General features: G+C 37.9%; 1 protein-coding gene across 5 annotated transcripts in view; it reads right to left on the bottom strand.

Moving 5' to 3' along the window:
• Positions 1-2158: 2158 nt before the first annotated feature.
• Positions 2159-13266, bottom strand: part of LMO3 (LIM domain only 3) — a 58662-nt gene continuing 47554 nt past the window's right edge. For all 5 annotated transcript variants that reach the window (XM_061363904.1, XM_061363905.1, XM_061363902.1 and 2 more), the window contains 2 exons: positions 11812-11937; positions 2159-2790 (listed from right to left, as the gene is read on the bottom strand). In XM_061363904.1, the coding sequence (XP_061219888.1) occupies positions 2685-2790; positions 11812-11937 (232 nt within the window). In that variant the 3' untranslated portion in view covers positions 2159-2684. The remainder of the gene's footprint in view (positions 2791-11811; positions 11938-13266) is intronic.

Here is a 13266-nt window from a genome sequence, read left to right as displayed (position 1 = left end):
TGAATGCTCTGCTTCTCCCAGAATGCTACTGGTAACATTTGCGTGCATAGCTCTTGGTTTTCTGAAGAGCCAAAAATGCTTTACAAAAGCAGTGTATGCATTAGCCCTGTTCAGCACACAGGGTCAACTGAGGCACAGAGATGTTGAGTGACTTGCCCAAGCTTACAGCAAGTCAAAGGCAGAACCAAGGTCCCTTCTCTCCTGTTCCCCACTCCTATTTCTGAACCAGGGATTTCTATCCAGTCTACTCATGGAAAACAGAAGACAGATCTTTCTGGTTTCTAACAGAAAGACACAGCAAGGGCTGGAGGAAAATATTGAGACTGGGTAAAAATGAGATGATTGTTTCTTTTTTTTGGCCATCCTCACCTTCATGGAATAAGACAACTTGTTTATTGCACTTGAAGTAGATTTGGAAGAGCCTAATAGTTAGTACATCTGACATCAACTGTTTCGTCATCCCAAAGACATTAAGGGACTGTAGAATGGAGTGGAAGAGAGACCAGTACTCAAGGATAGGAAGGAAGATAGTCCACAAAATAGGGCTAAATTTAATTTGAAAAATTATGGGGAGCTATTTCTTCTGATTAACAAGAATAGCTCGAGGTGTGGTTGCATTTTTTACTGGTCTTGTATGAGTCAAAGTCAAATGTTGTGAGCCATGCTTATTCTTAAAAGTGTTCACAGCCAGAAACAAAACCACACGGTAACAACAGTCATTAGAACTAAATATCCATTTCTAAGTCAAACCACTGCGCAGTGTACTGCAAACCATATGCTAGAGAAATTACCCCACTGCATTACAAAGTTTCTTCCCCCATCCCCAGGAAACACATGTTGAAACTGTGTGACAGGACAGGAAGAGCAGGGAAAGGCAGCACTCAACTTCAGCAGAGGTGAGCATTCTTAGTCTATATAAAAACAATGAGCTCAGCTTCATAGCAACATACGGTATAGTGGGTTTCTTCTCTTTCCTTCCTGTTTTTCTCTTTTTTTCCCCTTAATGTTGTTTAAAATGCAGGCTGTTTCCCAGCAAGACAGATTACAGTACCAAACAGAAAAGAATTAAATATGCATTCAACAACTTTTAAAAACATTCATCCTGCTTTCCTTTGCCAAACACCTGTAAGTTCTGTCAGGGGCATGAGCACTTAGGGACATCCTGCTGATGCAATAGCTTCATGGCTTTAAAAACAGAGGTCCACCTCTCCTAGAATATAGACTGACTGCCAGCAGTAGCTGTCAGCAGTGATTCCACCTCTGTCTGAAGGATTTTAATTGCCAGTATGGATAGGACAAAGCTGTAGGATGTTGGCATGAACAGCAAAGTACCTGCGCAGTCAAAGTGTGGTCACTCACTTTCTGCATCGGTATTTCAAAGTTTTGTCCCACCTACAACAGCGTTTAAATTACCTTCAGCATTCACGGAGGTGGGTAATTAATAACCAGTCACTCCCCTAGTGTCGGCTCAGGGTCATTTCCTTCCTGTAAGCAGACCCTCAGAGGGGGCTGTTTACGGTGCCTTCTACTTTCACTTTTTTTCAGGGTTTGTTGAGGACATAACCCCAGAAAACTTTATGGAGTTAAGCCCTGGTTTGAAAAAAAAAAAACAAAAACCAAAAAACCACAACAAAACCAAAAACAAAAGAAAAAAGGAAGAGAGACAGAGAGAGAGCCCCCAGATTTCAAGAACTTTTAAAAATGTATATGACCAGAAGTCCTCTCCCGTTCCCCTCCCCCCAAATTAGATGATTTCAGAAAATAACACATATATTTTTTTAATATATATATATAAAATAAGATAGCCAGAGGCACTGGTTTGCATTAGGGCTTAATTTCCAGCTAAATTAATAATCAAATACAGGCATTTTGAATGCCTATGGGGCATAAAAGCAGCACCCAAAATCATTAACTTTTGCACCTTTTATAATATATCCCAAACCGGTCAGATTTTTTTTGCAAAATTTTGTAGTAAAATAAAAGTGCTCTTTAAGGAAAATCTATTCAATTAAACAGCAGATGCTTAACCCCTGAAAAATAGAGGCTTATAACAGAAGTGCTGATAGACCCTTAACCATAGCATCATTAGCAGCAGGTGCTGCTAGAGTTATTAGTTTTCTAAATAGTTTTAATGTAAACAGTATTCTTAAGCTCTAAGTGTAGAATAATGGTTGGGATTTGCTCTTTAATGCTTTTTACTAGAAAGATACAGCTCATTTAAAATAGCTGGTAGATACAGAAAGCATAAATATACAGTAAGTTTAGACACTGATTGTACTAAATGCAACAATACAAAGAAGCAAACAGGAACACAAATGGTAACACAATAAAACTGTATTACATTTGTGCTTCAAATATTACAATACATTATATACAATAGTCCAAAATAAACATCTCATGCCAAATGACACAAAAAGAAACAAAAAACCCAAACAAACCAAAAACCCCAAGAGCAAGCAAAAAGAATCCAGCTGTATGTACAGTACCTTTTTAATTAACATTCAACTCTGAACTGGAGCAATTTTCACTACATACAGATGCAGTCCGCCTTTTATTTCACGCAACCATTCTGTCTCCCTATATCTATGCTATTCAGTAGGTTCCTGTGTCATTTCTTATATACATGTTGAGCAAAAAAGATAAAAGAACATAGTGCTTTGTATTCTTAATGATGTGGCATCAGATCAGCGAACCTGGGGTGCATAACCTTCTTTCATTAAACCCTCCTCATAGTCTGTTTGGCACAGAATCATGTTGTTCTTCAGGAAAAATTTGTCTCCAACGCAAAATCTGAAATTACAATAATAAAGGGAAAAAAAAAAAAGATAATGTCAGGATGAATGATGTGATATAATCTTACACATAAGGACTGTACAACAAGTGTTCGTTGTAGTGACCGTGCGGCTCACACCTCTGCTGTCTGTCGCAGCGCGCACAGGCACATGTGTCTTCCCCGTACATGAAAGCCCAGCAGAGGAATCACTCTGGTATCAGAATTAATCCTGTGTTTTCAACAACATCTAGTGCATTCAAGCGCTTTTTCTTCCCCAGCCAATGGCTTCATTCAGATCCCACCGAACACTGTGGGAGTCTTGCATCAGGTCAGGAGCACACAGATGAAACAGAATTAATATCCCAGGCTACTGAGTTGAGTGTAAAGTAAATGTCCTGCTTTCACACAAATCAGAAGGAAAACAAAATGATCGTGTTCTGTAAAAAGCTCATCTGAGATACGTTACATTTGTACAGGCATACGGTAAGAATTTCTTGTTATATTCCAGTTGGGTATCTTACTAGAATTGATTTAAACAATTCTAAGAACTGTTTCTAGCATACACACAACTTTATATTGTGGTACAAACGAGACACAAACAGGCAGGTAGGCAGAGAAACCGTTTTCTTTTTCCTTGTAGGAGCTGATTATAAATTTAGTTACTGAGCTAACTGCTCCCTCTCTTGCGGTATCAGTATACCTACCTTGTTATACTATTGTGTGCATCAGAATGACCTGATTGCTACAAAACGCTACTGAGGTATTTCATTTGATTTTCTCTGATGAGAAGGAAAATCATGTGACGTTAATGCTCCTGGCTGGGTGCTGGCTTCAAACTTTGAGCAAAGTAGGCTATCCCAGCTAAGCAATATGCTTGAGTGTAAGAAGGTTCTTCACTGACACCCCCCTCCACCCTTCCCCCTGACAAAGCTGATCTTGAAGATACTTAGGGAGCAAGTGAATAGGGCCAACACATAGAAAAGAGTTTCCTTAGTGACTGCTTTGGCAGGGTTACGTGCCTTTGTTTATAGTGAACTCTGAAGCTATAAAATATATTGGGAGGCACTGCTCACATTATTCCAATTAAAATGAAAGAAAGTAACCTAAATGAACCCCTTAACACTGATGTGAATAAATGAAACCAGATTCTAGCAGCTAATTATGGATCCCACCACATAAAGTATTGTTTAATGTGTAACCGATTATAATGTCCTTTTTTGTATAATTTCCAAATGGTGACATCTTGGACACAGTTAGGGTCAGATATAAATGCTTGTGTTGTTTACGGTAGATTTAACAGCAGAGTAGCTATGGGAATAGCTGTATATGTATTTAATTGTAACAATTTAACCTTCAAATAGTGGTGCCTGCTGTAGCTGACCCAGTAAAACTATGTAAATGACACAGGTTGACCCGCCTGACCTCTGATAGTGGCCTGTCTTTATCAGATAGTCAATTTCTAATGATGTTCAAGCAGAATTCTTGGTGAATTGTCACAGATTAAATTGTGTATGGAAAGCAGTCCTTTAATGTTTTGTGAAGGTGGAGGTTTAAATGAGTAGCAGTTGGACTGATTTACATTTGTGAAGATTGGAATGCTAGACAAACAGTGAACCCATTTATTTTCCAACTCGGTAGCTTTGGAAATTTATCCTTATGTTAGCTAAATAGATAGAGGGGAAAATAGTGTAATAAAAAAGTGGATTGAAAAGAATTAGCTCTGCTCTTAAAGGAAAATTGGTTTGTTTATTTGTGGACTTTTTTTTTCTGTAGAATTACTGCCTGCTGCTGATGATGATTGAAAATAGAGATTATGGAATGATCCCGAAATCTTTAAGTTATTTATGGTCAAGACTCTTTTATAGAATTTGTAGTTTCCCGCTATCCTTCCCACCCCAGTCCTGCTATATTAGGCTACTAAGTACACAAAAATATTTTGAGTAGGTATATTGAAAAGCAGAATTCTTGAAGAAAAAAAGGTCTTTGGCAGTTTCTCTGGCTTCCATCTTAAACGTCCTTGTTCATCTATAACAGTGCTGACAAAAAGTCTCTTGTGCATCTTTCCAGATTAGGTAACGGAATGTTAAATAGTGCTAAGAGGTAAAAGTGTTTTCCCCAAAGAACTCACATTAAAAAAAAATGAAAAGAAAACAAGTCCTTCTTAGATGAACATATAGATTAATATGGACTAAAGCAGGGGAAGCTGTGTATTGTGACACATCATCCATTACCTTTTGCCCACAGATTACTGATAGGGAATGTGTGTGAGATGTCTGTCCAGCCGTGTCCACAACATCAGAGGAATATTACACAACAGGCCATCTCTCCTTGTGGGTCAGGTCTTCTGATCACCCAGCAGAAAGCACTAACTCTGAAGTATGAATGTTATTCAGCTGCATATTCTATTGAGTTCCAGTGCAATACAGAGCTTAGCAGACTAATTTGCTTAAAATATTTCATAAATGAAAATTACCCTGCTGTAGTGCAATTCACTTACACAGTAACACTTGATGTTTGATATTGCTTGCATCAAAACACTGGCTGAAGGATTTTGTTTCTCAGCCCTCAAAGAAGTGCCACGGTTTGAATTAAACTGCAACAGCTACACAAGGGAGTCAGGATGCCTTTCCCAATAAAAAGTGTCAATGCCTTTTGCTTTTGCTATGTTAATATGTCGAGCTAGAAATGCTCTACCTATGTCTACATGGCATTTGACAGCTTTATGCATGAGTAGTTTTAAACATACACAGTTCCAGAAATCATTTACCTTCCAAGTGTACAGCTGGCTTGTGGAGAGGCTGCCAGTGGCCTGTCTAGACATGCTTGCTGTGTGATAACCTGTGGGGTGTGGGTCTGTCTGCATGCTAAGACATCCTCTGGGTTCATATGGGGTTGCGTTTGCATGCTGGGTTGATCCTCTGTGCCTTGGGGAAAACCTGTTACTTATGATACTTACAGTACAAATTCTGAAACCATTTTCATATTGTGCAAGTTCAGTGACCAAAGCACATTGGCAGAGACTGATGCTGAGACTTGTGTGTGCCCCTGGGTATCAAATGTGTGAATTATGCACTCATTAGGTGACAAAGAAGCAAGCATCAGGTGAAAAACATATTAACGTGCCATGTTAGCTCCCAGGTAGAATGAGATAAGGAAAGTGGACAGGTGAATTATCACAAATTCTGTCCATCCACACTTTTAGCCTTATTTGACTCTCAGAAGCAGATTTAGCCTCTCTGAAATCAAAGATTTACATCTTACAACTACTTCAGATTGGTTTTGAAAACTCAAGGATTTAAACCTGGCTCAGCTTTAACACTGAAGAATAAATTCAAGCCTAGTCTTTGACCTCTGGCAAGTGTTGTGTGGATTTTGTTTGTTGTTGGTTTTTGTTTGTTGTTGGTTTTGGGGTTTTGTTTCTGGGTTTTTATATGGAATTGGCACAGGATTTAAATCACAGTTTGGGCAGGTGTATCAAACGGAATCTAGGAACATATTAAGATGCCATTGGGTTAGGAGTATATAACGAGGCAAGACTATTACTTTTTTAGCAGGTAAGACGAACAGTGAAAAAATATACAATAGGCTGCATTAACATGCCAGATTGGATTTACAACCATAAATTGGTAATAGTACTTTTAACACGACTGTGACATTAGGATGACAATTATAACTAACTTACATCCTAGAACTCCTGTCATATTTTACAGTGGCAAAGGAAGGCCATTTATATTAAAAAATGACCTCTGTTATCACCTTGTTTGGAAGGGAAAGGTGTGCCTAGACTGATCACAAGAAGCATAAAACTTCAGTTTTGAGAAATAGCTATTTATTGTTCAGAACGTGTATTTAAGGAGATCTCACTGCTGTCTGTCATCTTTTCTGATGTACAGGACATGTGTCAAGGTACCAAAGACTTCTTAAGAAAGCAAGAGAAATATTTCTGTGAATGAAGATGAGTGTGAAGTGCCTTCTCTGGTAATGTCAGATCTTTGCTGCTGCAGAAAGAAACAGAATCTGGAAGCATTTAATTGATTTCTTCTAGGATAAAGAAAGCTCAGACTTACCACACCCATACCTTTCCCCTCTGCTTTGTGCAATCATTGACGTAACTTGTCCTCTGCTTTTCCTCCTCTCCTCTTTTTTCATAAAATTCCTTTGAGTTTCCAGTATGACTTGAATTAATGTTAACCTAAATGCATCACTAAGAGAACAAAGCCTCTCTTTTACACCACAGTTCATCAGTCCACACCTATAGTTTACTAATCCTAAGGTTCTGCCAAAATGTCCATTTATTGTCAAAGGCTGGAAAGTGGGACCTGTGCCTGGGTTTGTATATTTTCAGCAGTACATTAGTATTCACACAGAATCCTAGTTCAACTTAAGACAAACCTCAACTTGGCATCCTATTCATTTAGTATTTTTTTTTAAATAGGTATTGAAAATATATTAATTTTTATTCAAAATTGAGAGACATTCAGTGAAAATAAGCAGTATCCAGGTCTTTAGAATTTATAAAATCACCACTGACGCAAAAATCCAATGCTGTATTTGAAATAAGGGTGCCCCTGGCATTGCATTCGCTCCCTCCTGCCTGACAGAGAACAAAGGCAGCATTGTGTGGGCATTTTACAGTTTAAGCTGGAGGTAAGTGTTTACAGCTACATCAGGACACTGATTTGAATGAGTGTGTAACTATTTTCAGTCCAATTCCCATTAAAATAAAGGGTATTTTGGATAGAAAGAAAGAACAGTTGATTTAAACACCCCTTGGTGATAGCAGATGGGGCTTTTAAGCCATACCCTGAGTTGACTTCAAACGTCAGAGAGAAAATATCTCAGAAGTATGAAACAAGCTGCTAAAGCAGCCGACAGAGAGCGAAAGGAAGGACATGAAAACTCCCAAAAGTGGGAAAGCCGAAGGCAGACTGACATCATCACTGTAGTCAAAAGCATCAAGCAAAGACACAGCTGAGCCCACTCGCAAGATTTTCCACTCCATTTTGCTAGTCACACACATGCAACCTGACAATGTGTGAAAGGCAGTGTCTGTTTACAAGTTTATTTTTCCAGCTGTTTGCATTTCCCCCCCCCCCCCTTTAAATTTAATGCAGAAATTAACTGTATTGAGGATACTGCCAATGTGACGTGAAGTGCTTCTGAGGGGAAGTTTAGTATGTTTACAGAGAAGAAAATGAAGCACAAATGCTATTGAGATGACTGTCACTGAGCACTGTGGGTATTTAGGAGATGGAAAAACTTCAAATTAGGAGTAAGCTGGACAGAAACATGAAAGATAAGGGGATGTTAAAACCTTTAGGCTAGAAGCAGAGCTTAATGTTCACAAAATCCCTACAGCTTTAAACATCAGTGTCAATAAAAAAATGGAGAAAATATGTCAAAACTGGCTGGAGGAGCAACTGAATCCTAGAGCTGAATAGTTTTAACGAAGTGAAAATATGAGACAGTGCCTATTTGATACCAGGGGACTAGGCTTGGTGGCTCAGGAGATCTCCTTCAGTCCTGTCTATGTCTACAGTGCTGTCTACAGTCTGTCTTCCTAGGATGCCATACGTGAGACAATGCATTTTTCTTCTCATTTTGAAAATGTAGCCTTCAGGAGGACGATAAAAGGGGACAGGAACATTATGAGGTATTTTAGAGGTTGCTGATGGCATGAACAGAAGTCTGCTGAAATTAATGGGGTCTAACCACCATCCACACTGAGATTTGAGCTGCATGGCGAGTTGTAGATACTCAAAAATGATAAAGCAAACAGTGAATGTGTACACAAAAGCAGAAAAATCACCAAGTCTTTCACAAAAAGCAGTAGGCAAAAAATGGCAGGCCTCTCTCTCACTGTGCCAGGATCAGCTATCTAGGGGGTAGGAATATATGGGTCATACCATAGCAAGCCTGAAGAACAGCTCCCCACAAGGATTGGTGAGATGTGGGTTAATATAATTATTAGCTGGGTTGGAAGGCAGAAGGGGCTGGAAGGAGCAACCACGCACAGAACATCAGAAGAAATTCAGTGCTGGCAAAGACAAAAAGTTTTTTAATTTAAATTTAAAGAAATGCTTTATTCTAGTCATATATTTGGCTAGGAAATAGCCAAATGCATATATTTGGCTAGGAAAAAAACTAAATGCTAGGTGATAACTGAAAATCTGAAATATGGAACTGAACAGAAAGCTTTATGTACTCTGCAGTAATACTCCAGATATGTTGTACTTTTATTGGTATACAGAATGACCCAAAGAATTAAAAATTTAATGGGGACAGAGAATATGAATGTGGGGAATAAGGTCAAACATACAGGTCTTGTAATAGCTGGTGAGCCTTGCTATTTCTTTTGGATATTGCTGATATGTTTGTAAATAAAAATATCCTCTTCAATACATTCTGCATTAGGGAGAGTGGCTGGAGTGAAAGAGCTGACCTAAGACCCCTCAATAACATTATTTTGCATACGAAAGGGAGGCATGGAATAAATAAATAAAGTCAAACCGCCATCTTACAAACTCATCCTCACTCAGAATGTGCCATTTGGTTTTGATTAGTTTAACTAGAGGAAGAAAAAAAGATCCTGAGAAGGGCAACAGAAATTATTAAAGGCATGGTGGCTGACGAGAGTATTTGGTTTAAAAGAAAAGAGAAAGAGGTTTCATAGATACTAGAAAATTCCAAAACTGGTGATGGGTCAGGTGTCTAGCATTCCTGGGATTTTTTTTTTATATACAAGTAATGAAAATCCAAAGGTTTAAAGCTATTTGTTAATGAAAGAATGTAGTCAGTGGGATGCTTTGCCATAGGAACTACAGAAGAGCTATGTTGGAGCATCCATGGAATAGGGATTATTATAAAAAACAACAGAATTAATTCTTCAGAGTGCCACCAGCCCCAAATTGTGAGGAAGAAAGGTACTCTACAGGCAGACTTTTTTATTAGGCTCCATGAGAGCTACTGCAATACAATCAGGATTAGGGCCACTTTTGAGAATCTCTGAAATTCTTTGAAACTTCTTGAACTGTTCCCTGTTTTGACTAGATGAACGAGATTGTATTTCAGGTAAATCAATTCTTTTGTTCCCAGCCTAAGTCTCCTGTAAGACTATTTCAGCAACCCTTTGCCCAAACTACATGCAAAGTAAAAATCAAATAAAAGACTAGACTGAAGGCTCAGGAATGACAAGCATAAGAATTATTAAATATCCCAGGAAAGCTCTGTTTCAGAAGCATGTAAGAGCACTTTTCCAGAGGGATCAGTGGCCTTAGGGCACAGTATGGAGTATATTAGCTGCAAAGTGAAATTGTACATTAGTTCACACTTGTAATGGTAAAAGAGGAATATTAAAAATAATCACAACACCTCCGCTTTCTGGTGAGGAGGAGGGGAAAAAGAAAGTCCACTTCCGCAGATCCAAGAGTGCTAACTATGATGAAAATCTTTTGCACTCCAGGTAACAAACACTGTCGTCTTTGCTTGACTGATGAAGATTAGCTGACTTCTTACATTAAAGAAGTTTGTCTTGTATGGGCTGAAGTGACAAGACAATAACTAAGTGCTAATTGTGCATAACCAGCACTAAAGATATGCAGCCCCATTATGGCATGTAATAAATGAAGCGAACAACAGAAATATATTAGGCACTTTAATAATGGTACTAGAAGCACGGTTTGAAAAAGTAAAGGGATGTGAAGGGTTTAAGAAACGAGACCTGGGAGTGTGCGTGTGTTTTACTTCAGTGGGTACTACAGGAGGCTCTGCCTGGCCTGCTCAGAATACAGCCTCTTAGTTCTGTGGCAAGACAAAATTGATATCAGACTTTAAATAGCATTAGAACCTATAATTACTTTGCATTATTATATAGTTTAAGCAGTGGTTATTACTTGCCTGGTATTTTAATTTCCCATGCAACATGATGAAAAAGGTCAATTTGGCTTTTTTAAAAGAGCATAATTGTACTGTGCTACACTTATTAGCAGCTGTACATTTTATGGTCCTTTAGGGATGTTTGATTTTTAAATGACTGCAATGTTACAAAATAAGACACTGTAGGACAAGGTGAGTTAACAAAGCTTATTTAAAGCTGTGTCTAACTTTGTTGTGGAGACTATTATCTTTCTAATTTTTTTGTTAATGTAAATCTTGTGTTTCTTCCCACTTGAAAAAAATATGAACGCTATACAACATTACATGATCTAAATAGGATCATGTAATAACTGAAAAATAACTGAAAATAATACGCACATTAAGGAGCAGACATAATTGGTTCTCTCATTTCCTAGACCTTATAGAAGTTACTGGCAAGTGGCTAGTAGGTCTTGTGGAGTCAGAAATGGAGCTCTGGGTTAAAACTCTGGTGGGGTTTGGCCACTAGGCTGAATATAGTTGCTATAAGCTCAACCCTATTCAGGTCTCAAAAATGAAATTGTTACAATTTTACCATTTTTGACACATGTTCTGCAACTGTAGCTTATGGGTGATGCTTCAGAATAAAGTGTCAGGCTTGGGTCCTTGGGATCGCTATAACCTGCCATTAGGATATGGAAATAAAAATATGGCATAAGAAGTCCAATGCTGCTACAGAGAAAATGGTGGGAACAACATCTTTAAAATTTAAATGATTACAGCTCTGGCAACAGGAAGAAAAAATATGTACTTTAGAAGAAATACATGTGATAAAAATGAAGAATTAAAGTGAAATTAATGACAAATGATACTGCTATGCTCTTCTGCAGAAAAGGATCTCAAAATCCTTTATAAATATTAATTAATTAAACTTGACAGACAGCCTTTTGAAGGAGAGGAAGTAACATTATTCTTTTTTACTGATGCTGGATTTGAGGCACAAAAAGTTTTCTGGCCAAGGTCATGAAAGATGTTCTGTATCAGTCCCAGGGTAAGCATTCAGGTCTTACTCTCAGTCTTGGGTTTCCATAACTGGTAGATGTTTCTGCCTCACTTGAATGTATGTCTGCATCAGTGCCGAATTAGCACTTAGCTTATGGAACAGATCCAAGAAATTCTCTTACCTCTGATTACAAAGTTGACATGCAAAACAATCCAGGTGATAAACATTGTCCTTTGCTCTCATCACCATTTCAAAAGCAGGTATGAGTTTACTGCAGGCAGCACAGTTTCCTGTAACGCCAAATAACCTGGAGATACAGAAAGAAATATATTCCTGAAGATGGTTAACTGAAAAGAAAACCACACTTTCTTTTTTTATGCACATGCACACACACACACGCACCCTTCCCTCTCCCCTTGTAGTTGTCTGGCATTTGATTGACTTCGCAGCACACTTCCCTTTGGAAAGGCTGGTCTTTGGTGGGATAAGTCTGCGCAATTTACAGCACAAATGCATAGTCTTTTTTGCCAGAGAGAGCTCTATGGAGCAGCAACAGCCTAATATTGCACCTATTGTGAAGTTATTTTTTTCTGCAGGTCATACAGACTTTTCTTGATAAAAGAAACATCTTATTAAACTAAACAAAGAAATAGTAAACGCATTAGGGATGTTACATAACTGTGCAGACAGAGGTCAAGCTATGTGTGTACGCATGGGAAGAGTCTCCTGCTTCGATCCTCCCATACAGACGAGAGCCACATAACCTTGGCTTTTGGTGCTATTTATTATTAAAACACACTTTAGCTAGAAAAGAAATAACACTTGAAAAAGCCAATATTCTTTGCATTTTTGACATCTAGTGCTAAAAGCTTTACCACTATTATTAAAAGAACATTTTATGAACAAGTCATTTAAATCGTCAGAAAGCATTAGTGGTTCATGCACCTTACAACCCTATACCATAGTTATTGCTATGATTATGTTATTCAGGTAGCACATTAAAGTAAATGAGGCTGTAAACTATATATAGTCACATCAGTAGTAGAAGTATAAAATACTGTAAGAACAATACGAAATGCTGGTTTTGACAAACATCTATGTAATTATTTTTTTTTTTAAATTCTCTTTGTTGAAGATTTTTCAATACTTTTCAAGTGGGTGCATTACACAAAAAAAATAACCCCAACATACATATGCATCCTTTTGTGACATGGAAGGATTATAATGAACAAGAAAAAATATGTTAGCTCTACATGGCAGCAATCTTTGAAACGAAGTTTATTTAAACTACTTAATAGTTGTGATGGATTATTAAAAGTAATGCTCTGCTTGCGCATAGCAGTTAATGCTGTTTTTAACTATGAAGCACACTAGATAAAAACGCCACATCTGCCAGTTTTCTTTTTTTCCTCAACATCAGGCTGACAGCAGAAAAATATAATGGCTCTCAAGGGAAACACCAAATTAAAAGCAGTTCTAAACTAATGAATTCAAAGGTGCTCTGCAGAAAATTCAGTTTGGTAACATAAAAATGAACACAGTTTTTAATCACATCCCTCCATTTTACTGGATTCTGTGGGTTACCAACAAGCCTACTTAATTCTAATTCCTTTTGCCTTCTGCTTCTACTGAAGGT

The sequence above is a fragment of the Neopsephotus bourkii genome, unplaced genomic scaffold, assembly GCF_033783945.1.
Source record: "Neopsephotus bourkii isolate Nb327-2 ecotype Australia unplaced genomic scaffold, CSIRO-AGI_Nbou_v1 NB_1183, whole genome shotgun sequence".
In the NCBI taxonomy this organism is placed as follows: Eukaryota; Metazoa; Chordata; class Aves; order Psittaciformes; family Psittacidae; genus Neopsephotus; species Neopsephotus bourkii.
Note: the sequence above shows the minus strand (reverse complement) of the source record. Positions and strands in the feature narration are given on the sequence as shown.